Source organism: Heloderma suspectum, chromosome 1 (genome assembly GCF_057233095.1).
Source record: "Heloderma suspectum isolate Gila_16-S chromosome 1, 16-S_ref, whole genome shotgun sequence".
Taxonomy (NCBI): Eukaryota; Metazoa; Chordata; class Lepidosauria; order Squamata; family Helodermatidae; genus Heloderma; species Heloderma suspectum.
The window spans coordinates 441,293,709-441,319,142 of record NC_139458.1 but is presented as its reverse complement, the minus strand read 5'-3'; the positions used below and the strand labels follow the sequence as shown (position 1 = coordinate 441,319,142).

The 25,434-nt window shown below is 50.8% G+C and overlaps 1 protein-coding gene across 1 annotated transcript; it reads right to left on the bottom strand.

Annotated features, from left to right (window-relative positions):
• Nucleotides 1–766: 766 nt before the first annotated feature.
• On the bottom strand, nucleotides 767–6,176 carry LOC146360440 (uncharacterized). Its single transcript, XM_084841854.1, has 2 exons — nucleotides 5,679–6,176; nucleotides 767–3,312 (listed from the first exon to the last, which is right to left on the bottom strand). The coding sequence occupies exon 2, from the start codon at nucleotides 3,302–3,304 to the stop codon at nucleotides 2,270–2,272; it is 1,035 nt and encodes a 344-aa protein (XP_084697980.1). The 5' UTR covers nucleotides 3,305–3,312; nucleotides 5,679–6,176; the 3' UTR covers nucleotides 767–2,269.
• Nucleotides 6,177–25,434: the final 19,258 nt, after the last annotated feature.

Sequence of the window (25,434 nt, the reverse complement as noted above, 5' to 3'; positions counted from 1 at the left end):
TGACGTGTGCAACAGAATCCCAACTCCTTTTGGCCTGTGATATTTGCTGTTTGAATTTTTATAAATGATGCAACAGGAGACTCAAATGCGGAATGAGCAACCTCGACGTGATGCTGTGTGGCTCCAGATGGCCGCAGTTCCAGGTTTTAATTCTTTGCTAATGTTTTCCAGAACTAGTTCTTCCACGTACCCACTCTTGGAACTCTTTGGTTCCTGCCATCATTACAGCCACCCACCATGCCTCTCATTTCCCCTGTAGCAATGAGCCTCCTTCAAGCCTCTGGCCTGAGAAATATAGGCAGTTCCCATCACTGCACCAGTAGGCACTACGCCAGCACAACATAGTTCTGTGATCCTTTGTGTATTCAGCAGCAAAGCAAAGAGCACAACGGTAGCTGTAGAAACAAAAGTCAGTGCAGCAGCTGTGCCTTGCCTCAGCCTGTCTCACGCACCCACCATGACAGCCAGCGTGCCATGACCTCCTTGTCAAGAGAACCAAAGGTCAGGATTGCTGTGGACCCACAGCCAGCTCCTAATCCACACAAGCATCCGCTTTCCACAGTAGCACATCTGCCACACAGAGACTTTTTCTAGCCTGTGTCCCAAAGCAGGGGCCCCTTTAGGGTGGTCAGAGAATCAGCCTCACTCTTCCTCCATCTCCACAGAGTCTACCTTGGCCTGCCTTCTACTACTCTGCACACTAGCCCTCTGCATAGCAGAACTGAGTCTTTGGGCTATCAAAGTATTGAGTCAACCCCAGTTGGTGCAAATTAAGAACAGTTTATTGGGATCAGGGATGGAGAGTAATCATTGGTGAAGAGATAAATCAGACAGGTAGCATAAAAAAAGAACATAAGAAGAGGTCTGCTGGATCAGACCCAGGGTCCATCCAGTCCAGCATTCTGTTCACACAGTGGCCAGCCAGCTGTCGACCAGGAACCCACGCGCAGGGCATGAGCGCAAGAGCACCCTCCCGCCCACGTTCCCAGCAACTGGAGCACATGGGCTCATTGCCTCTGCTACTGGAGGCAGCACACAGCAGCACATCTGGACTAGTAGCCATATCGACTTCTCATTCAGATAGTTATCTAACCCCCTTTTACGCCATCCAAATTGGTGGCCATCACTGCATCCTGTGGTATTGAACTAGATAATTTAACTATGTGGTGTATGAAAAAGTCCTTTTATCTGTCTGGAATCTCCCACCAATCGTCTTCATGAGATGGCCCTGTTGGGTTCTGCTATTTTGACAGAGGGAGAGAGATGCTCCTCCTCCCCATTCTCCACATCCCCTTACATCTCAGCACCCCACATGGGAAAATGATGCTCTTTCCAAGTCCCCCTCTAGCCTCTCCCTTCTCCTGCCCAAAGAAAGGTTGTGGGGAAGGTGACGGAGATGGGTGCTTCCAGCACTACAAGCAATTTGCAAGCGCTCTCACAAAGCATGTACAGTACATTTATTTGGGGGCAGGAGATGAGCTCTCATGGCCCATTCACAAAAAATCAAACCCCTTTTAGGATGAGCACAGAAATATTTGTACATCTCAAGATGAAACCCTGCAGGCCACCATAGGCCAAAAGCCTACGAGTCCTCAGCACCACCACAATATGGAACCCACCATCTAGGATGGGCCAAGACCATCATGGCAAAATGGTGCCCCCAAGCACATCCCAGCCAGGCAGTCTGGACAGATACTGTGATTGGTGGTCGTAAAAAAAGCCACTGAGAGGCCCATCAGAACCAAGAGGGACCCAATGTAGATCATTCACCAGAGCGACTACGGCTGGGCCAGACCGCAACCTGGATTGAAATAGATGTAGAGCATCCGTGGAGGTGCGTGGCTATCAAATGCTCAAGCCCCTTTACCAATGCTCAGGCATTCTCAACTATCCTTGTTGCACTACTGCTTTGGAGACTTCCTTTGAGAGCGCAGGGCAGCCAGGCAGAAAAGGGTGGATGGCCCGAGTGGCCCCCAAGCACGGCCCACCACCGTAAGCTGCACTGTGGTGCAAACGCACCAGCCGCCGCCGCTTCAAGCAGCACACTCCACCAGCGACCCGCCCAGACCCAGAGGGGCCTCGATCACCAGCGGCCGCTGGAGCCGCCGCCACGCCCTTGGGCGCCCTCCAGGCCCTATTTATTACATTTCCCCACCGCCCAACCGCCAAGCTCTCCTTCCAACTGACCGGGTCCTCCCCCGCGGATGGGTGGCTAGTCCCTGGGCCGAGGCCGGAGCTGCTCAACGGGCTCTTTCCGTCGAGGCGCGGGCTAGTCCCGGGTACTACTCTGCCCGGCTGCGCAATGCTCCCGCCGCCTTCCCTTCAGGCCTCGAGACTCTCGGAGAGAAAACACTTCGGCCACATCACGGCGGGGCCGGGGTGGAGCCAGCCCTTTTGGCAGGCCGCTCGGGAGGCCGAGCCTGGCGCAGCCGCCCGCGCTCGGCCTCCCCTGTGAAGGGGCGCCGTCCCGGGGCTCCCCCGCCGGGCTCGGCCGGCGCAAGAGGGCCAAGTCCTGCAGAGACGCGTGCTCCCGGCGCAGCCGCTGCACCCGCTCCTGCAGCCGGCACTTGTGCGCCTGCAGTTCGCGCACCCGCTGGACCAGCCCACCCAGCTCCTGACGGAGCGCGCGGTTCTGCCGCTGGGCGGCCTGGCCGTGCTCTCGCAGGCAGCGCGTAGCCGCCTCCTGGGCCCGGCACGCGGCCTGCTGCCGCGCCTCTCGCTCGCGGGCCGCCGCCTCCTGCCCGAGGCAGGCCTTGGCTGCCCGCAGGCGCTGCGCCTGCTGCGTCTGGGCGGCCGCCAGCTCCTGCTGCAGCTCCCGAAGGCGGCCCGCCTGCTCGCGCTGCAGCGCCTGGACCCCGCGCAGCCCGTCCAGCTCGGCGCCGAGGCGGGCCAGCTCGGCCTCTTTTTGGAGCAGCTGCCCACGGAGGGCCGCCTCCTGCTCCTGCGCGCGGGCCACGAGCTGGCGTTGCTGCGCCTGGATGTCGGCCAAGCGCGCCCGGCTCTCCTCGCTCAGCGAGACGGCGGCCCCCTGGCGCCGCTGGGCCCGCTTGGCCAGGTAGGCCGTGAACTCCAGGCTGTCGGCGCGGAGGCTGTGCGCCTCCTGCTGCAGAAACTCGTGCTGCGCCCGCAGCCGCGCCCGCCGCCCTCTCAAGCTCTCCAGGGCCTGGCAGAGGCGCGCGTGCTCCTCCTGCAGAGGCGCCAGCGCGGCCGCCCCCTGCGCGGAATCCGGGGCAGCGGCCCCTGCGGCTGCGGGCGTCGTCCGGGCAGGCCGGGCTTCCTCCTTCCCACGCCGCTTGGGGGGCATCGTGAGACCTGCAGGGGGAGAAAGGCGGACCGGCGTTGGATGCAGCATGCCCGGAAGGTGCCGTGGGCCTCGCTGCGCCAGAACGGAGCGAGAGGTGGCCCGGTCGGCATGGGGCAGCAGCGGGGAACGCCGGGCGCGGCGGGGCAGGCAAGCGCCGCTGCCCAAGCAGCCTCCTCTCCTAAGACCATAGTTCCACCGCCCAAGCGTAGGGGCGCCCCTTCTTCCCCGCATGGCACCCACTTCTTCGGGGGGCGGGGAGCGTGGTATGAACTTCAGGGCGCAACCCTCCCTGGAATCGTAGGATGAATGGCGGTCAGTCGGTCACCGGCTGAGCAACGCTCTGTGCAAGGGGGGGGGGGGTCTGCTGGAGTTGGCGCCACTACACTGGCATCAGACAAGGGCTGCTGTTTCCTATTCTCACCCAGGCCAGGATACGAGGGGGGGCCACATAGCAGAGGCACCGTCAGGGCCCAGGGCTGCACTGGCAGCACCCCGCCCGCCCTCACAGGTGCGATCATATCTCATGGGGTGGCGTCTCCTGCATTGCGCCAGCCTGGTGGGGTTTCCCTCATCCATGTCCCCTCTCTGCTGCATCTCCAGCGTAGGCTTGCAGCCTAAGACAGTAAAAAGGGGCACCCTCTCCCCTTCCTTGGGGAAGGGCATTCCTTGGGCATTGAGCAGGGGGTTGGACTCGATGGCCTTTTAGGCCCCTTCCAGCCCTGCTGTTCTGTGATTCTGTGATTCCTCTTCCACGGTGGCAGGGGAGGGCTGCATAGTCGAGGAGGCACCTGATGACCCAGGGGAGCAAGACTCCTTGTTCTTCAAATTGGCAGGAAGTGGGTCCCGAGAGATCTGGGCAGTGGGGAGTAGTTGAGCTCAGAGTTACTTTGGGTCCAGGAGGTGGTGACTGTTGCTAGGAGAGCGCGGATGGGTGTTCCCAAGCTACCTGAAAGGAGGCTGTGGTATGGCCACACCTGAAGAAGCTTGCCTTGGCTCCAGAGGGTATGGGCAATTATTGGCCAGGGACCGACTCCAGCTTCCCTTCCATTTCAGCCAGGTCCCACGCCTGGTTTGGCGTGGAAACTGCCTTGGTTGCCTCTCCTTTGCCGGGAGAGAAATGGGACTGGTGGAGTGCAGCTCCATTGATTCTCCTGGCCCTCTCAGGGGCTTCCAGTACCACTCGCTGTGGTCTCCTTCTGAAGAGGCTGCCTGAGCTGGCAGAATTGGGCTCGTGGTCTGGGGTGCCCTTTGATCCATCTTGGCTCCAAGGCCCACTGTGGTCTTCAGAGCCTTCCGCCTGCATCATCTGGCTCGCCAGCTGGGATGCTGCCTGGAGAAGGACCTCTTGGCTCAGTGATCTTGCCAGCCTCCCGCCTGGGCTACCGCAATGTGTTGCGCACAAGGCTGCCTTTGAAAACGGCCCAGGAACACCAGTTGGGTCCAAACATGGCTGCTGGCTGGGCCTGGGCAAAAGGAGCTCCTCCCACCCCTGTGCCTCTCCACCGGCACTGGCACCGTCTGTTCCTGGGCCCAGCTCAGAATGACCTGGACTTAGGACGTGGCTTAGGACCACGGCCTCTGAAGGGCCACCTCTCCCCATGTACCTGCAGTCGTCTCTGGACGGCCTTTCCTGGATGCCCCCACTGCCTGGGGAGCAGCTGCCGCAGCAGGCTGCACAGAAAGGACCTCCTCAGTGGCAGCAGTGTCCTCCCCGGCCATGGAATACCTGCCCCAGAAAGCCTTGCCTTGGCACCTGCTTTGTGGTCATTTCAGTGCCAGGAGAAGGCATGTCTATTTCCCCAGGCCTTTGGGGCTGCAATCCTTTATCCATTCACTTGGGAGTAAGTCCCGTTGAATTCAGTGGGACTTGTGTCTGAGCAGACTTGGCTGCTTGCAGAGCCCCTGGTTTAGTCTGTGAAAGGGCTTGATCCTGGGCACTTGGTGGCACTCGACAACGTAGCAGATTTCATATTTGACTCTCGTCAAAATCAGAGTGATGAGGGGGTGCCAATACGCCCAAAGCACCCCGTTTCAAGTGCTACGGTGGGGGGGGGAGAGGCATGTTCAAAATCTAAAGTCCAAATACGGCATTTGGAATTCAAATGGGGGCCTCGGGGCAATGTGGAGTATTTGCACATATTCCTTTCAACTCCGTGCTGAACTCGGGGTGTCCCTGTTGTTGGGCTAGGCAGAGCGATGGGAAGGGGGCCCACAGGGGTGCCTGTGGCTCGGTGAGAAAGAACGGCGGGAGGAAGGGGCGGACCGCGGAGGGGCTTGGCAACCTGCGGGAGAAGGGGCAGCTGGTGCGGAGGGGGCCGGGCCGGCCTGCTGCCGGGGGTGGGGGGCAGCCAGCCCCAGGGCGATAGGGGCCTACCTGCAAGCTGCCCCGGCAGGTCCTTCCTGGTGCCCTGGAGGAGCCCCGCCTCTGCGTGTTCCTGGTCTCCTGGTGACCGGGAGGGGGGAGCCCGGGGCGGGCGGGGGAGAGGGAGCGCGGCCTCCTTTCAGCCCCGTTCCGCGGGACGGGGCTGCCTGCAGATGAGGCATCGCGGCGTGGGGAGAAACGGCTGCTGCTTCGTGGGCCGCCTGTGCCTCCGCTTCCCGAGGGCAGCCCTTGGGCGAGTCTGCCGCAGCCCGAGCAGCCGAGACTCGCGGGCCCCCCGAGGGAGGCAGTGAGCGGCGTCCGCCGAGGCCGAGGCCGGGACCAGCGGTTCTGGCCGAGGAGAGCGTCGCTGCCTTGGGCCCGCCACCCCAGTGCTCCCGGGCGCGGGCGGGCGAGGGTCCCGCGGGATGAGCCCCTGGGAGGGCGGGCCGCAGGCTTCGGGGCGCTCCACCGGCCTGCGAGCGCGGCGGGCGGCTCCCCGCCGCAGCGCTCCAACGCAGCTCCGGGCCCGCCTCGTCGGACTGCCCCGCGAAACGCCCCAGGCTCCCCGCCGCCCTCCGCGGAGGAGCCCCCTTACGTTCGGCCCGCGGGGCCTGGCCAGTCAGGCAGCTCCCCCGTCCTCGGTCACGCTCACAGACCCTCGGGGCTGGGTCCCCTCCGAAGCTCCTCGCGCGACACCGACGGGGCGAGGCGGGCAGGCATCGTCTCGCCCCTGGCAAGAGGCCCGTCCGGCGCTGCACGGGGGAGGCCGGGGCTCGGCCGAAGGGGCGAAGGCTCGCTGCAGGCCGGCTTTGGCAAGGCGACGTGAAATGGGGGTGTCAACGGCCTACTTCACGGGGCTGTTGTGCACGTGTCGGGGCAAGTGGAAGGGACAGTGTGAGAGCTGGAACGGGCTTGAACGGCCTCTTTATTTAAAGAAAACCATGCCAAATACTATGGCGTGTGTTACAGACGCCTGAGAACAATATTTTAGGGCAGAAACCCTTGAAAAAGGCCATTATTATTAATTCCTTCATGCCCAGAGCACATTCGGAACAGAATGGAAAGGCCCAGAACAGCTACTTCCAAGTTAGCCAAATTCACCAAGCACACACGACTGTATGGGAGGTATGCAATAAGCCACAAAATTTCCACAGAAACCACATTCGGGTATCAGTTCCAAGCAGTTGTCGAGATTCTCAAAAAACGGCTCAGAATACCAGCTTCCACGTGAGCCAACTCAACCGGATTCTCCAGTCACACATAAATACGCAGGAGGCATGCAGTTAGCCACAAAAATGTGCACAGAAACCACATTCAGATACCTGTTCTGGGCAACAGCCCATATTTTGAACTGTTTCAGGCAACAGTTTGTGCTTTATAGAATCATAGAATAGTAGGGTTGGAAGGGGCCTACAAGGCCATCGAGTCCAACCCCCTGCTCAGTGCAGGAATCCAAGTCAGAGCATCCCTGACAAATGGCTGTCCAGCCTCGTCTTGAAGGCCTCCAGTGTGGGAGAGCCCACCACCTCCCCAGGTAATTGGTTCCATTGCCGTATTGCTCTGACACTCAGGAAGTTTTTCCTGATGTTCAGCCGGAATCTGGCTTCCTGTAACTTGAGCCCATTATTCCGTGTCCTGCACTCTGGGATGATCAAGAAGAGATCCTGGCCTTCTTCCCTGTGACAACCTTTCAAGTACTTGAAGAGTGCTATCCTATCTCCCCTCAGTCTTCTCTTTTCAAGGCTAAACATGCCCAGTTCTTTCAGTCTCTCTTCATAGGGCTTTGTTTCCAGTCCCCTGATCATCTTTGTTGCCCTCCTTTGAACCCTCTCCAGCTTGTCTGCATCCTTCTTAAAGTGTGGTGCCCAGAACTGGACACAGTACTCCAGATGAGGCCTAACCAGTGCTGAGTAGAGGGGAACTAGTACTTCCCGGGATTTGGAAGCGATGCTTCTATTAATGCAGCCCAAAATAGCATTTGCCTTTTTTGCAGCCACATCACATTGTTGGCTCATATTCAGCTTGTGATCGACGACAATTCCAAGATCCTTCTCGCTCGTAGTGTGGTTGAGCCACGTATCCCCCATCTTGTAACTGTGCATTTGGTTTCTTTTTCCTAGGTGCAGAACTTGGCATTTGTCCCTATTAAATGCCATTCTGTTGTTTTCTGCCCAGCACTCCAGTCTATCCAGATCACTTTGAATTTTGTTTCTGTAAAACGGCCCAGAACGAAACTTCCAAGTGAGGCAAATCAACCAAATTCACCAGTTGCACATGACTAGGTGGGAGTGATACAATACGCGGTAAACAAACACTACCACCCAATATTAGAATTAAAGGCCATCTTTAAATTGCATCTTTAAATAAACAGAATTGCAGGGATGGCGTCAGGAAGGCTAAAGCGGAGAACGAGGTGAGGTTAGCGAGGGATGCTAAAAACAACAAAAAGGCTTTCTTCAGCTACGTCCATAGTAAAAGGCAGAGGAAAGAAATGGTTGTTCAGCTATTAAATAAGGATGGCACAATGATAACAGATGACAAAGAAAAGGCAGAGGTGCTCAATTCCTACTTTGGCTCAGTCTTCTCCCAAAAGAGGGTCTATGACCCCCCTGGCAAAGGCGAAGTACAGGCTGAAGGGGCAGGATTGCAGCTTGAGATCGACAGGCATATGGTCAAGGAACACCTCATTACTTTGAATGAGTTCAAATCTCCAGGGCCAGATGAACTGCATCCTAGAGTAATAAAGGAACTGGCAGAAGAACTCTCCGAACCGCTGTCTATTCTCTTTGAGAAATCATGGAGGACCGGGGAAGTGCCAGATGACTGGAGGAGGGCTAATGTTGTCCCTATCTTCAAAAAGGGTAAAAAGGAGGAACCTGGGAACTACAGACCAGTCAGTCTGACATCAATCCCTGGGAAAATTCTGGAGCAGATCATAAAGCAATCCATCTGGAAGCACCTTGACAACAATGCCGTGATTACTCGAAGCCAACATGGATTTGTCAAAAACAAGTCCTGCCAGACAAATCTGATCTCATTTTTTGATCAAGTCACCTCCCTTGTAGACCGTGGGAATGCTGTAGACATCATATACCTCGACTTCAGCAAAGCTTTCGACAAAGTGCCCCATGATATCCTGATGAGCAAACTTGCTCGAAGTGGGCTAGATGAAACAACGATCATGTGGATCCACAGTTGGCTACAGAATCGGACTCAAAGAGTGCTTATCAATGGGACCTTCTCAAGCTGGGGAGAGGCAACGAGTGGGGTACCGCAGGGCTCAGTCCTGGGCCCAGTGCTCTTCAACATTTTTATTAATGACTTGGAGGAGGAGGTGCAGGGAATGCTGATCAAATTTGCAGATGACACAAAATTGGGAGGGATAGCTAATACTTTGGAAGACAGAAACAAAATTCAAAGTGATCTGGATAGACTGGAGTGCTGGGCAGAAAACAACAGAATGGCATTTAATAGGGACAAATGCCAAGTTCTGCACCTAGGAAAAAGAAACCAAATGCACAGTTACAAGATGGGGGATACGTGGCTCAACCACACTACGAGCGAGAAGGATCTTGGAATTGTCGTCGATCACAAGCTGAATATGAGCCAACAATATGATGTGGCTGCAAAAAAGGCAAATGCTATTTTGGGCTGCATTAATAGAAGCATCGCTTCCAAATCCCGGGAAGTACTAGTTCCCCTCTACTCAGCACTGGTTAGGCCTCATCTGGAGTACTGTGTCCAGTTCTGGGCACCACACTTTAAGAAGGATGCAGACAAGCTGGAGAGGGTTCAAAGGAGGGCAACAAAGATGATCAGGGGACTGGAAACAAAGCCCTATGAAGAGAGACTGAAAGAACTGGGCATGTTTAGCCTTGAGAAGAGAAGACTGAGGGGAGATATGATAGCACTCTTCAAGTACTTGAAAGGTTGTCACAGAGAAGAAGGCCAGGATCTCTTCTTGATCATCCCAGAGTGCAGGACACGGAATAATGGGCTCAAGTTACAGGAAGCCAGATTCCGGCTGAACATCAGGAAAAACTTCCTGAGTGTCAGAGCAATACGGCAATGGAACCAATTACCTGGGGAGGTGGTGGGCTCTCCCACACTGGAGGCCTTCAAGACGAGGCTGGACAGCCATTTGTCAGGGATGCTCTGACTTGGATTCCTGCATTGAGCAGGGGGTTGGACTAGATGGCCTTGTAGGCCCCTTCCAACCCTACTATTCTATGATTCTATGATTCTATTAATGTATATTACAATAACATAACAGAATCAAACCCACCTCAAAAATTACCGACGTGCATCTTTAACTTTTAACCTACCAAGTCACATTTGACATAATCAAATTAAATTTGTCTACTGTTAAATCAATGTAATTTATATTCAATGGGGTTTTTTAAAGCCTGCTGGTTTAAGACCAGAGCTAAAGCCATCTCATGTTTGTTCAAGATTCACCAATCCAGGAAATTGGAAGCAAAGTCTGGTGCCTTAACTGACATGCCCCGTGATCAGTGATGATGTTGTACAATGTCATGAATTACGCTTGCTTACAATTTCCATCCATGCATCCACATTTCTTCCAGGTCTTTCATGCCCATATCCACACAAGGGGTATGGAGTATCTGCGACTAGTAAAGATGCCCCATGTTTTCCTGGTCCTGTATTGCCTTATGAAACACCTGAGCCTTACTCTATTGCTAGAGGAATCCTCCTGTGAATGGACCCAGGCCTGTTTGTTAGTTATACCAGTAGCTAGCAGGATGGGCTAAACAATGAGAGGAAGACCTCTTCTAGATGCTTCATGAAGCAATATAGGACCAGGACAACATGGGGCATCTTTGCTGCCCAAGAAAAGTGTGGGTGCATGAAGTGAAATGAAATAACGGGCTCAAGTTACAGGAAGCCAGATTCCGGCTGAACATCAGGAAAAACTTCCTGACTGTGAGGGCAATACGACCATGGAACCAATTACCTAGGGAGGCGGTGGGCTCTCCCACACTGGAGGCATTCAAGAGGAGGCTGGACAGCCATCTGTCAGGGATGCTCTGACTTGGATTCCTGCATTAAGCAGGGGGTTGGACTCGATGGCCTTGTAGGCCCCTTCCAACCCTACTATTCTATGATTCTATGAAATGGGCGTACACAGAGTGTGAATGCATGTTCAGTGAAACATGAATATAGTGTGAGAAACAATCATTGCATGTCTTTTCCCCACCACACAGAAAGTAAGAACAAGGATTGGGACCTTTGTACTGTATTTCTGCTTTCAGAAAGGCAGTGTAAGGTCATAGAATCATAGAATAGTAGGGTTGGAAGGGGCCTACAAGGCCATCAAGTCTAACCGCCTGCTCAGTGCAGGAATCCAAGTCAGAGCATCCCTGACAGATGGCTGTCCAGCCTCATCTTGAATGCCTCCAGCATAGGAGAGCCCACTACCTCCCTTAGGGAATTGGTTCCATTGTGGTATTGCTCTAACAACCAGGAGGTTTTTCCTGATGTTCAGCTGGAATCTGGCTTCCTGTCACTTGCACGCATTCTTCCATGTCCTGCACTCTGGCATGATCGAGAAGAGATCCTGGCCTTCCTATCTGGGACAACCTTTCAAGGACTTGAAGAGGGCTAGCATATCTCCCCTCAGTCTTCTCTTCTCGGGGCTAAATATGCCCAGTTCTTTCAGTCTCTCCTCATAGGGCTTTGTTTCCAGTCCCCTGATCATCTTTGTTGCCCTCCTCCGAACCCTCTCCACTTTGTCTGCATCTTTCTTAAAGTGTGGTGCCCAGAACTGGACACAGGACTCCAGATGAGGCCTAACCAGTGCTGAGTAGAGGGGAACTAGGACTTCCCAGGATTTGGAAGCTATGCTTCTATGAATGCAGCCCAAAAGAACATTGGCCTTTTTTGCAGCCACATCACATTGTTGGCTCATACTCAGCCCGAGATCTACAACAATGCCAAGTTCCTTCTCGCTTGTCGTGATGTTGAGCCACGTATCCCCCATCTTGTAACTGTGCATTTGGTTTCTTTTTCCTAGGTGCGGAATCATAGAATAGTCGGGTTGGAAGGGGCCCACAAGGCCATCGAGTCCAACCCCCTGCTCAATGCAGGAATCCAAGCAGAGCATCCCTGACAGATGGCTGTCCAGTGTCGTCTTGAATGCCTCCAGTGTGGGAGAGCCCACCACCTCCCTAGGTCATGGGTTCCATTGTCGTATTGCTCTAACAGTCAGGAAGTTTTTCCTGATGTTCAGCTGGAAACTGGAACTGGGCATTTATCCCTATTAAAGGTCATTCTGTTGTTTTCTGCCCAGCACTCCAGCCTATCAAGATCTCTTTGAATTTTGTTTGTCTTCCAAGGTATTAGCTATCCCGCCCAACTTTGTGTCATCTGCAAATTCAATCAGCATTCCCCGCACCTCCTCCTCCAAGTCATTCATAAAAATGTTGATGAGCCCTGGGCCCAGGACTGAGCCCTGCTATATCCTGCTGGATACCTCTCCCCAGTTTGAGAAGGTCCCATTGATAAGCACTCTTTGAGTCTGATCCTGTAGCCAACTGTGGATCCACCGGATCGTTGTTTCATCGAGCCCACTTTGAGCTAGTTTGCTCATCAGGAGATCATGGGGCACTTTGTCGAAAGCTTTGCTTTAGTCGAGGTATATGATGTCCACTTCAAACTTTATGTTACTGTAGAGATGTAGCTAGGTTTTCTTTTTTACACAAAAATAAGCTCAAGGGACCTCATATGGATCAGGAACCTAGACTGGTGGGTAGGGGGCTTTAAGCTTTCCCCTGTGCCTGCAGTTTACATTGCAACTGCATGCCTTTTTGGCAATGTAAAAGGGAGGCATGGGTAGGGATGTATGAATTTTCTTCAGTGCATTCCATCTGTGTTTCGTGGATTGTCAAGTGTCCTTTGCTTTGTTGTCCACTCATTGATGGAACTGAATCTTTTCCACAAGAACGTCATTCATTTACAAGTGCACATTAGTGCACTTGCATGCATGAGCACGTGCAAGCGCACATTAGTTAGTTAATTCACAGCATTTGCATACCACTTGTTAATCTGATACTAAAGGGGTTAACAAAGAGTAAAGATGGCTGATTTAATCTGGGGGAGGCCAACAAGAACAGCCCCTAGAAGACCAGCTTTATATTCCATAACCAGCTTTATATTCCAGACTCTTGACACCGGGTGAGAAGACCGTGAAGTTTGATTCTATGCTAAATGATGTTATTTCACTAACTGAGACTCTAACTGAGATTTTGCAGGACTGTCTTTGAAGGGGGGGGGGGGAATGCAGCTGTCTTTACAAGCCGCTTCACAGAGCTTGCTCAAGGCCACGACGGGCTGGCAGAGTGTCTAAGTGAGATGAACAGCAGAACTGAGCATGCTCAGATGCCTACTGAGAGGAGAAGTGCTGTTTTGGCTTCTCGTGGTGTATACCTGCTGATAAGAGAATGTCCCTGCTCCATGCGAGTTGGGCGGGGAAGTGTAGCCCTGAGCACGAGCGACAACTAGGAGGAGGCGTTTGGGCGGATAGCACCAAAAATGGCCAAAGATGACCAGGAGTTCAAAGAAGATATACCAAAGAACATTGTGTCAATCAAGACAGCATGCCCAGATGGTAGACTTTGGGTCATATGTTGGGACATTTCAAAGTAGCCCATCTGTAACGGTGCCAGACACATTCCCCAGACACATGAAATTGTGGGAGATAGATGGGATACCTTGCTTCTGATTGGTGGACAAATGCTCCAACCATGTGCACCCCATTTCTATTGGAGGCTGATTGTCTCATTGCTCCTTGGGCCCCACCTTTGACCAGAGCAGGGGTATAGAAGCCCAGGGAATGGAGCTCCGGGGGGTTCTGAGCCCTGTGGTACCCCACTCGTTACCTCTCCCAGTTTGACAAGGTCCCATTGATAAGCACTCTTTGAGTCCAATTCTGTAGCCAACTGTGGATCCCCCGGATCGTTGTTTCATCTAGCCCACTTTGAGCTAGTTTGCTCATCAGGAGATCATGGGGCACTTTGTTGAAAGCTTTGCTGAAGTCGAGGTATATGATGTCTACAGCATTCCCACGGTCTACAAGGGAGGTTACTTGATCAAAAAATGAGATCAGATTTGTCTGGCAGGACTTGTTTTTGACAAATCCATCTTGGCTTTGAGTCATCACTGCATTGTTGTCAAGGTGCTTCCAGATGGATTCATTTATCATCTGCTCCAGAATTTTCCCAGGGACTGATGTCAGACTGACTGGTCTGTAGTTCCCAGGTTCCTCCTTTTTACCCTTTTTGAAGATAGGGACAACGTTAGCCCTCCTCCAGTCATCTGGCACTTCCCCCGTCCTCCATGATTTCTCAAAGACAATAGACAGCGGTTCTGAGAGTTCTTCTGCCAGTTCCTTTATTACACTAGGATGCAGTTATAACTTGTTCAAAAAGAACAAGTTATAACTGAGAGCTCCAACTGAATTGGAGGGGTGTGGCCTGAGTACTCCCAGCAGCTGACTGGGCGGGAAGCTTCAGTCTGTTTCCCGCCTCCCAGCTGAGCAGAGCAGAGCAGAGCAAGCTGCTCCAGGGACTACAGAAGCAGGCAAGCTCCCAGAGAGCGAGCGAACAGGGGGAGCAAACAGGAGTTGGCCAGGGGAGTTCGGCAGGGGAGGTCAAGGGGGAGGCCCCTAACATTTTTTTTTTTAACTAACTTTTTCCCATTTATTTGTCTTCTAACACACACTTCCACACCAGTGGGACTCTGCTTTTAACCTCTACTGAGTAGAGGAGCAGGCACAGGCTAGTCTAGAACAATCACAAAGCTAGACACAAAAAGGGAAAAGGGGCTATGGAAGGACAAGACTCTCCAGTGGTGGTGACCTGCAAGGTGTGTGCCATGTTTGTTTTCTTGCCTGAGAACAACATGGCCTACACCTGCAACAACTGCAAGTTGATCATGCTGCTGGAGGAAAAAGTAAGTGGACTGGAGCGGCGACTGTCAACCCTCCGGGGAATAAGAGAACACGAAGAGTTCTTGGACAGAATGGGGGAACTACAGCAGCAAAGGGAAGACAAGAAGCTTGAAGAGCAACAGCAAGATGAGGCAGTGGGAAATGCTGAGGAGAAGAAAAATGGAGTAGAGGATACTCCTTGGAAAACGGTGACAGTTAGGAGAAGAAGAACTAGACGCCACTCTGCACCAGTGGAAGCGGTGGAGCTGTGGAACCGATTCCAGGTACTTGCAGATGAGACTGGAGGACAGCCTGCAGAAGAAGAATCACAGGGTAACCTGCATGAGAGTGAGCAAGAGGCTAAAGGTCAGTCAAACAGAGGCGATGGAGATTTGGATTCTGGGACCACGGGCTATACTTCCTGGAAGATGGGCTGTTGGCTAGGGATGGGTTGCACCTCACAAAGGCTGGGAAGAATGTGTTTGGCCACAGCATGAAGAACTTCATCAGGAGGGCTTTAAACTGAATCCTACGGGGAAGGGAGATGTAATGTTGGGGGTAACAATGGACGTAGGCGCATGCACTGCAATGGAGAGAACAGCGCTGATAGCGCCCAATAATAGTCTTCAGACACATGTAGGAAGAAAGCCAGACTATGAAGCACATGGTCTTCGATGTCTATATACTAATGCCCAGAGTATGGGAAACAAACAGAATGAACTTGAACTCTTAATACAGGAGGGAAATTATGACTTGATAGGTATAACTGAGACTTGGTGGGATGACTCTCATGACTGGAATACAGCAGTTGAAGGATATAACTTGTTCAAAAAGAACAGGAGGAACAGAAAGGGAGGCGGGGTTGCACTGTATGTGAAAAATACATATCTCTGCACAGAAATACAGGAGGAGGAGCTTGGTAGCCCCATCGAGAGCATCTGGGTTGAAATAAATGGAGCAAAGAATAAAAGGAACCTGGTGGTCGGAGTCTACTACCGGCCACCCAATCAAGGAGAAGCCAAGGATGAAACTTTTGAAAAGCAAATAGCCAATGTTTTAAGGAAGCATGATGTAGTAGTAATGGGGGACTTCAATTTCCCCGATATTTGTTGGGAGACAAATTCTGCAAAACATGGCCCCTCCAGGAAATTCCTGACTTGTGTGGCGGATAACTTCCTCCTACAGAAAGTAGAGGAAGGAACTAGAGGATCGGCTATCCTTGACTTGATCCTAACCAACAGAGATGACTTAGTGGATAAAGTAGCAGTTACAGGAACTCTGGGGGAAAGCGACCATGTTGTACTTGAGTTCTTGGTTCTAAGGGAAGCAAAAGCCGAGTGTACTCAAACGCGTACCCTGGATTTTAGGAAAGCTGATTTTAATAAACTCAGAACAATGATCAGTAAGGTCCCATGGCAAACAATGCTAGCGAGAAAAGGAGTCCAAGATGGGTGGGAACTTTTAAAAAAGGAAATTCTCAAGGCACAATCACAAACAATTCCAACAAGAAGAAAAGGTGGAAGACAACAGAAGAAGCCAATGTGGCTTCACAAAAAGCTTAGGGATGACCTGAAAACAAAAAAGGACACATATAGGAAGTGGAAAGAAGGCCAAGTAACAAAGGAAGAGTACAGGCAGGTAGCACAGAATTGCAGGGATGGCGTCAGGAAGGCTAAAGCGGAGAACGAGGTGAGGTTAGCGAGGGATGCTAAAAACAACAAAAAGGCTTTCTTCAGCTACGTGCATAGTAAAAGGCAGAGGAAAGAAGTGGTTGTTCAGCTATTAAATAAGGATGGCAAAATGATAACAGATGACAAAGAAAAGGCAGAGGTGCTCAATTCCTACTTTGGCTCAGTCTTCTCCCAAAAGAGGGTCTATGACCCCCCTGGCAAAGGCGAAGTACAGGCTGAAGGGGCAGGATTGCAGCTTGAGATCGACAGGCATATGGTCAAGGAACACCTCATTACTTTGAATGAGTTCAAATCTCCAGGGCCAGATGAACTGCATCCTAGAGTAATAAAGGAACTGGCAGAAGAACTCTCAGAACCGCTGTCTATTCTCTTTGAGAAATCATGGAGGACGGGGGAAGTGCCAGATGACTGGAGGAGGGCTAACGTTGTCCCTATCTTCAAAAAGGGTAAAAAGGAGGAACCTGGGAACTACAGACCAGTCAGTCTGACATCAATCCCTGGGAAAATTCTGGAGCAGATGATAAAGCAATCCATCTGGAAGCACCTTGACAACAATGCCGTGATTACTCGAAGCCAACATGGATTTGTCAAAAACAAGTCCTGCCAGACAAATCTGATCTCATTTTTTGATCAAGTCACCTCCCTTGTAGACCGTGGGAATGCTGTAGACATCATATACCTCGACTTCAGCAAAGCTTTCGACAAAGTGTCCCAGGATATCCTGATGCGCAAACTAGCTCAAAGTGGGCTAGATGAAACAACGATCCGGTGGATCCACAGTTGGCTACAGAATCGGACTCCAAGAGTGCTTCTCAATGGGACCTTCTCCAGCTGGGGAGAGGCAACGAGTGGGGTACCGCAGGGCTCAGTCCTGGGCCCAGTGCTCTTCCACATTTTTATGAATGTCTTGGAGGAGGAGGTGCAGGGAATGCTGATCAAATTTGCAGATGACACCAAATTGGGCGGGATAGCTAATACTTTGGAAGACAGAAACAAAATTCAGAGTGATCTGGATAGACTGGAGCGCTGGGCAGAAAACAACAGAATGACATTGAATAGGGAGAAATGCCCAGTTCTGCACCTAGGAAAAAGAAACCAAATGCACAGTTACAAGACGGGGGTATGTGGCTCAACAACACTACAAGCGAGAAAGATCTTGGCATTGTTGCCGATCACAAGCTGAATATGAGCCAACAATGTGATGTGGCTGCAAAAAAGGCAAATGCCATTTTGGGCTGCATTATAGAAGCATAGCTCCCAAATCCCGGGAAGTACTAGTTCCCCTCTACTCAGCACTGGTTAGGCCTCATCTGGAGTACTGTGTCCAGTTCTGGGCACCACACTTTAAGAAGGATGCAGACAAACTGGAGAGGGTTCACAGGAGGGCAACGAAGATGATCAGGGGACTAGAAACGAAGCCCTATGAAGAGAGACTGAAAGAACTGGGCATGTTTAACCTTGAGGAGAGAAGACTGAAGGGAGATATGATAGCGCTCTTCAAGTACTTGAAAGGTTGTCCTGGAGAGGAAGGCCAGGATCTCTTCTTGATCATCCCAGAGTGCAGGACACGGAATAATGGGCTCAAGTTACAGGAAGCCAGATTCCGGCTGAACATCAGGAAAAGCTTCCGGACTGTTAGAGCAATACAGTGGCACACATTCCCTAGGGAGGTGGTGGACTCTCCCACACTGGAGGTGTTCAAGACGAGGCTGGACAGCCATCTGTCAGGGATGCTCTGACTTGGATTCCTGCATTGAGCAGGGGGTTGGACCCGATGGCCTTGTGGGCCCCATACAACCCTACTATTCTATGATCAAGTCGGGCTGGGAAACGCCTGCCAGGACGCTTGGAGAGCTGTTACTGCCCGTCAGTGTCAGCAGTACCAACTCAGGCAGCCTGCTAGTTCCTACTAGTTCTGCTCCCCCCCATGCCCAGAAACGAGTGTGTTTCGCCCAAGGCGAGAGACAGGACCGAGCTGCAGCTGGCCTTCATGTTTTCAGAAACAGGGCCCCGTTGTTGCTTGTCTCCTAGAAGGCACTGGTGGGTGTGCTCTGATAAACGCAACACCTTGTTGTTGTTGTTGCTCAGTCGTTCAATTGTGTCCGACTCTTCGTGACCCCGTGGACCACAGCACGCCAGGCCTTCCTGTCCTGCGCTCTCTCCCGGAGCGTGCTCAAGTCCATATTCATTGCATCAGTGATGCTATCTAGCCATCTCATCCTCTGCCGCCCCCTTCTCCTTTTGACTTCAGTCTTTCCCAGCATCAGGGTCTTTTCCAGAGAGTTTTCTCTTCGCATTAGGTAGCCAAAATATTTGAGCTTCAGCTTCAGGATCTGTCCTTCCAATGAGCACTCAGGTTTGATTTCCTTTAGGATGGACTGATTTGACCCTCTTGCAGTCCAGGGGACTCGTAAGAGTCTTCTCCAGCACCACAGTTCGAAAGCATCAATTCTTCGGCGCTCAGCCTTCCTTATAGTCCAGCTCTCACAGCCATACGTTACTACTGGGAAAACCATAGCTTTGATTAGACGGACCTTTGTCGGCAAGGTGATGTCTCTGCTTCTTACTATGCTGTCTAGGTTTGCCATAGCTTTCCTCCCAAGGAGCAAGCGTCTTTTAATTTCATGGCTACAGTCACTGTCTGCGTTGATCTTGGAGCCCAAGAAGATAAAATCTGTCACTGCTTCCATTTCTTCCCCTTCCATATGCCAGGAAGTGATGGGGCCAGATGCCATGATCTTAGTTTTTTTAATGTTGAGTTTCAAACCAGCTTTTGCATTCTCCTCTTTCACCCTCAACAAGAGGCTCTTTAGATCCTCTTCGCTTTCTGCCATTAGGGTGGTATCATCTGCGTATCTGAGGTTGTTGATAATTCTCCCGGCAATCTTAATTCCGACCTGTGATTCATCCAGCCTGGTGTTTCTCATGATGTACTCTGCATATAAGTTAAATAAGCAGGGCGACAATATGCAGCCTTGTCGTACTCCTTTCCCAATTTTGAACCCATCGGTTGTTCCATGTCTGGTTCTTACTGTTGCTTCTTGATCCTCGTACAGGTTTCTCAGGAGACAGGTAAGGTGGCCTGGTACCCCCATCTCTTTCAGAATTTGCCAGAGTTTGTTGTGATCCACACAATCAAAGGCTTTAGCGTAGTCAATGAAGCAGAAATAGACGTTTTTCTGGAATTCACTTGCTTCTCCATGATCCAGCGAAAGTTGGCGATTGTTCCTCTGCCTCTTCTAAACCCAGCTTGTACTTCCGGTAGTTCTCGGTTCGCATACTGCTGAAGCCTAGCTTGTAGGATTTTGAGCATCACCTTGCTGGCATGTGAAATGAGCGCAATTGTACGGAAGTTTGAACACTCTTTGGCGTTGCCCTTCTTTGGAATTGGAATGTAAACTGACCTTTTCCAGTCTTGTGGCCACTGTTGAGCATTCCAAATTTGTTGGCATATTGAATGCAGCACTTTAACAGCATCATCTTTTAGAATTTTAAATAGCTCAGCTGGAATACTGTCATCTCTGCTAGCTTTGTTGTTAGTGATGCTTCCTAAGGCCCACTTGACTTCACTCTTGAGGATGTCCGGCTCAAGTTCAGTGACCGCACTATCATGGCTATCAGGGACATTCAGATCTTTCCTGTATAGTTCTTCTGTGTATTCTTTCCACATCTTCTTAATCTCATCTGCTTCTGTTAGGTCCCTGCCTTCTTTGTCCTTTAACATGCCCGTCTTTGCACAAAATATTCCCTTGAGATCTCCGATTTTCTTGAAGAGATCTCTAGTCTTTCCCATTCTGTTGTTTTCCTTGATTTCTTTGCATTGTTCATTTAAGGCCGCCTTCTTGTCTCTCCTTGCTATTCTCTGGAACTCTGCATTCAGTTGGCTATATCTTCCCCTTTCTCCCTTTCTCTTCGCTTCCCTTCTTTCCTCAGCTACTTGTAAAGCCTCATCAGACAGCCACTTGGCTTTCTTGCATTTCTTTTTCATTGGGATGGATTGAGTTGCTGCCTCCTGAACAATGTTATGGACCTCCGTCCATAGTTCCTCAGGCACTTTGTCTATCAGGTCTAATCCCTGAAATCTATTCCTCACCTCCACTGTATATTCATAAGGGATATGATTTAGGTCATACCTGAACGGTTTAGTGGTTTTCCCTACATTCTTCAAGAAGCAGCTCATGATCTGAGCCACAGTCAGCTCCAGGTCTTGTTTTGACTGACTGTATAGAGCTTCTCCATCTTTGGCTGCAAAGGACATAATCAATCTGATTTCGATATTGACCATCTGGTGATGTCCATGAGTAGAGTCGCCTCTTGTGCTGTTGGAAAAGAGTGTTTGCTATGATCATAGAATCATAGAATAGTAGGGTTGGAAGGGGCCTACAAGGCCATCGAGTCCAACCCCCTGCTCAATGCAGGAATCCAAGTCAGAGCATCCCTGACAAATGGCTGTCCAGCCTCGTCTTAAAGGCCTCCAGTGTGGGAGAGCCCACCACCTCCCCAGGTAATTGGTTCCATTGTCGTATTGCTCTTACAGTCAGGAAGTTTTTCCTGATGTTCAGCCGGAATCTGGCTTCCTGTAACTTGAGCCCATTATTCCGTGTCCTGCACTCTGGGATGATCAAGAAGAGATCCTGGCCTTCTTCCCTGTGACAACCTTTCAAGTACTTGAAGAGTGCTATCCTATCTCCCCTCAGTCTTCTCTTCTCAAGGCTAAACATGCCCAGTTCTTTCAGTCTCTCTTCATAGGGCTTTGTTTCCAGTCCCCTGATCATCTTTGTTGCCCTCCTTTGAACCCTCTCCAGCTTGTCTGCATCCTTCTTAAAGTGTGGTGCCCAGAACTGGACACAGTACTCCAGATGAGGCCTAACCAGTGCTGAGTAGAGGGGAACTAGTACTTCCCGGGATTTGGAAGCGATGCTTCTATTAATGCAGCCCAAAATAGCATTTGCCTTTTTTGCAGCCACATCACATTGTTGGCTCATATTCAGCTTGTGATCGACGACAATTCCAAGATCCTTCTCGCTCGTAGTGTGGTTGAGCCACGTATCCCCTATCTTGTAACTGTGCATTTGGTTTCTTTTTCCTAGGTGCAGAACTTGGCATTTGTCCCTATTAAATGCCATTCTGTTGTTTTCTGCCCAGCACTCCAGTCTATCCAGATCACTTTGAATTTTGTTTCTGTCTTCCAAAGTATTAGCTATCCCTCCCAATTTTGTGTCATCTGCAAATTTGATCAGCATTCCCTGCACCTCCTCCTCCAAGTCATTAATAAAAATGTTGAAGAGCACTGGGCCCAGGACTGAGCCCTGCGGTACCCCACTCGTTGCCTCTCCCCAGCTTGAGAAGGTCCCATTGATAAGCACTCTTTGAGTCCGATTCTGTAGCCAACTGTGGATCCACATGATCGTTGTTTCATCTAGCCCACTTCGAGCTAGTTTGCTCATCAGGATATCATGGGGCACTTTGTCGAAAGCTTTGCTGAAGTCGAGGTATATGATGTCTACAGCATTCCCACGGTCTACAAGGGAGGTGACTTGATCAAAAAATGAGATCAGATTTGTCTGGCAGGACTTGTTTTTGACAAATCCATGTTGGCTTCGAGTAATCACGGCATTGTTGTCAAGGTGCTTCCAGATGGATTGCTTTATCATCTGCTCCAGAATTTTCCCAGGGATTGATGTCAGACTGACTGGTCTGTAGTTCCCAGGTTCCTCCTTTTTACCCTTTTTGAAGATAGGGACAACGTTAGCCCTCCTCCAGTCATCTGGCACTTCCCCCATCCTCCATGATTTCTCAAAGAGAATAGACAGCGGTTCTGAGAGTTCTTCTGCCAGTTCCTTTATTACTCTAGGATGCAGTTCATCTGGCCCTGGAGATTTGAACTCATTCAAAGGAATTAGGTGTTCCTTGACCATATGCCTGTCGATCTCAAGCTGCAATCCTGCCCCTTCAGCCTGTACTTCGCCTTTGCCAGGGGGGTCATAGACCCTCTTTTGGGAGAAGACTGAGCCAAAGTAGGAATTGAGCACCTCTGCCTTTTCTTTGTCATCTGTTATCATTTTGCCATCCTTATTTAATAGCTGAACCACCATTTCTTTCCTCTGCCTTTTACTATGCACGTAGCTGAAGAAAGCCTTTTTGTTGTTTTTAGCATCCCTCGCTAACCTCACCTCGTTCTCCGCTTTAGCCTTCCTGACGCCATCCCTGCAATTCTGTGCTACCTGCCTGTACTCTTCCTTTGTTACTTGGCCTTCTTTCCACTTCCTATATGTGTCCTTTTTTGTTTTCAGGTCATCCCTAAGCTTTTTGTGAAGCCACATTGGCTTCTTCTGTTGTCTTCCACCTTTTCTTCTTGTTGGAATTGTTTGTGATTGTGCCTTGAGAATTTCCTTTTTTAAAAGTTCCCACCCATCTTGGACTCCTTTTCTCGCTAGCATTGTTTGCCATGGGACCTTACTGATCATTGTTCTGAGTTTATTAAAATCAGCTTTCCTAAAATCCAGGGTACGCGTTTGAGTACACTCGGCTTTTGCTTCCCTTAGAACCAAGAACTCAAGTACAACATGGTCGCTTTCCCCCAGAGTTCCTGTAACTGCTACTTTATCCACTAAGTCATCTCTGTTGGTTAGGATCAAGTCAAGGATAGCCGATCCTCTCGTTCCTTCCTCTACTTTCTGTAGGAGGAAGTTATCCGCCACACAAGTCAGGAATTTCCTGGAGGGGCCATGTTTTGCAGAATTTGTCTCCCAACAAATATCGGGGAAATTGAAGTCCCCCATTACTACTACATCATGCTTCCTTAAAACATTGGCTATTTGCTTTTCAAAAGTTTCATCCTTGGCTTCTCCTTGATTGGGTGGCCGGTAGTAGACTCCGACCACCAGGTTCCTTTTATTCTTTGCTCCATTTATTTCAACCCAGATGCTCTCGATGGGGCTACCAAGCTCCTCCTCCTGTATTTCTGTGCAGAGATATGTATTTTTCACATACAGTGCAACCCCGCCTCCCTTTCTGTTCCTCCTGTTCTTTTTGAACAAGTTATATCCTTCAACTGCTGTATTCCAGTCATGAGAGTCATCCCACCAAGTCTCAGTTATACCTATCAAGTCATAATTTCCCTCCTGTATTAAGAGTTCAAGTTCGTTCTGTTTGTTTCCCATACTCTGGGCATTAGTATATAGACATCGAAGACCATGTGCTTCATAGTCTGGCTTTCTTCCTACATGTGTCTGAAGACTATTATTGGGCGCTATCAGCGCTGTTCTCTCCATTGCAGTGCATGCGCCTACGTCCATTGTTACCCCCAACATTACATCTCCCTTCCCCGTAGGATTCAGTTTAAAGCCCTCCTGATGAAGTTCTTCATGCTGTGGCCAAACACATTCTTCCCAGCCTTTGTGAGGTGCAACCCATCCCTAGCCAACAGCCCATCTTCCAGGAAGTATAGCCCGTGGTCCCAGAAGCCAAATCTCTCTCGTCGGCACCACCTTCGTAGCCAGTCATTCACCCGGAGTATTTTTCGTTCCCTTTCTATCCCTCTTCTAACTACTGGAAGGATGGATGAGAAAACTATCTGGGCCCCAAAGTTCTTGAGTTTCCTTCCCAAAGCTTCAAAGTCTGACGTGATCTCTTCGTAGCTCCGCTTGGCGGTATCATTTGTTCCCACATGGATGAGAAGAAAGGGATACCTGTCAGTGGGCTTTATGAGTGCAGGCAACCTTTCAGTCACGTCTCTAATCTGTCCTCCCGGGAGACAACATACCTGGTGAGTCCACGGGTCTTCGCGACATACTTGGGTCTCGATCCCACGCAGCAAGGAGTCTCCCACTACTACCACTCTTCTCTTCTTCTTCTTGTAGGCCTGGGTTTCATCGCCTCTGTTTGACTGACCTTTAGCCTCTTGCTCACTCTCATGCAGGTTCCCCTGTGATTCTTCTTCTGCAGGCTGTCCTCCAGTCTCATCTGCAAGTACCTGGAATCGGTTCCACAGCTCCACCGCTTCCACTGGTGCAGAGTGGCGTCTAGTTCTTCTTCTCCTAACTGTCACCGTTTTCCAAGGAGTATCCTCTACTCCATTTTTCTTCACCTCAGTATTTCCCACTTCTGCCTCATCTTGCTGTTGCTCTTCAAGCTTCTGGTCTGCCCTTTGCTGCTGTAGTTCCCCCATTCTGTCCAAGAACTCTTCGTGTTCTCTTATTCCCCGGAGGGTCGACAGTCGCCGCTCCAGTCCACTTACTTTTTCCTCCAGCAGCGTGATCAACTTGCACTTGTTGCAGGTGTAGGCCATGTTGTTCTCAGGCAAGAAAACAAACATTGCACACACCTTGCAGGTCACCACCACTGGAGAGTCTTGTCCTTCCATAGCCTCTTTTCCCTTTTTGTGTCTAGCTTTCTGATTGTTCTAGACTAGCCTGTGCCTGCTCCTCTACTCAGTAGAGGTTAAAAGCAGAGTCCCACTGGTGTGGAAGTGTGTGTTACAAGACAAATAAATGGGAAAAAGTTAGTTAAAAAAAAAATGTTAGGGGCCTCCCCCTTGACCTCCCCTGCCGAACTCCCCTGGCAAACTCCTGTTTGCTCCCCCTGTTCGCTCTCTCTCTGGGAGTTTGCCTGCTTCTGTAGTCCCTGGACCAGCTGGAGCAGCTTGCTCTGCTCTGCTCTGCTCTGCTCAGCTGGGAGGCGGGAAACAGACAGTTCTCTTCAGCCTGTTCTCTTCACAAAACTCTATTAGCCTTTGTCCTGCTTCAGTTACACCAAGGCCATGCCTGCCTGTTATCCCGGTGATTTCTTGACTTCCTACTTTAGCATTCCAGTCCCCTATGATAAAGAGGACATCTTTTTTTGGTGTTAGTTCTAGAAGGTGTTGTAGGTCTTCATAGAACCGATCTACCTCAGCTTCTTCAGCCTCAGTGGTTGGGGCATAGACTTGAATTACTGTGATGTTGAATGGTTTGCCTTGGATTCGTCCTGAGATCATTCTATCGTTTTTGAGATTGTACCCCAGTACTGCTTTTCCCACCCTTTTGTTGACTATGAGTGCTACTCCATTTCTTCTAAGGGATTCTTGCCCACAGTGGTAGATATGATGGTCACCTGAATTAAATTCGCCCATGCCTGTCCATTTGAGTTC

Bases quoted from the DNA above. Each gene is read 5' to 3' on its own strand.
- LOC146360440 (XM_084841854.1), bottom strand. From the start codon at position 3,304: ATGCCCCCCAAGCGGCGTGGGAAGGAGGAAGCCCGGCCTGCCCGGACG.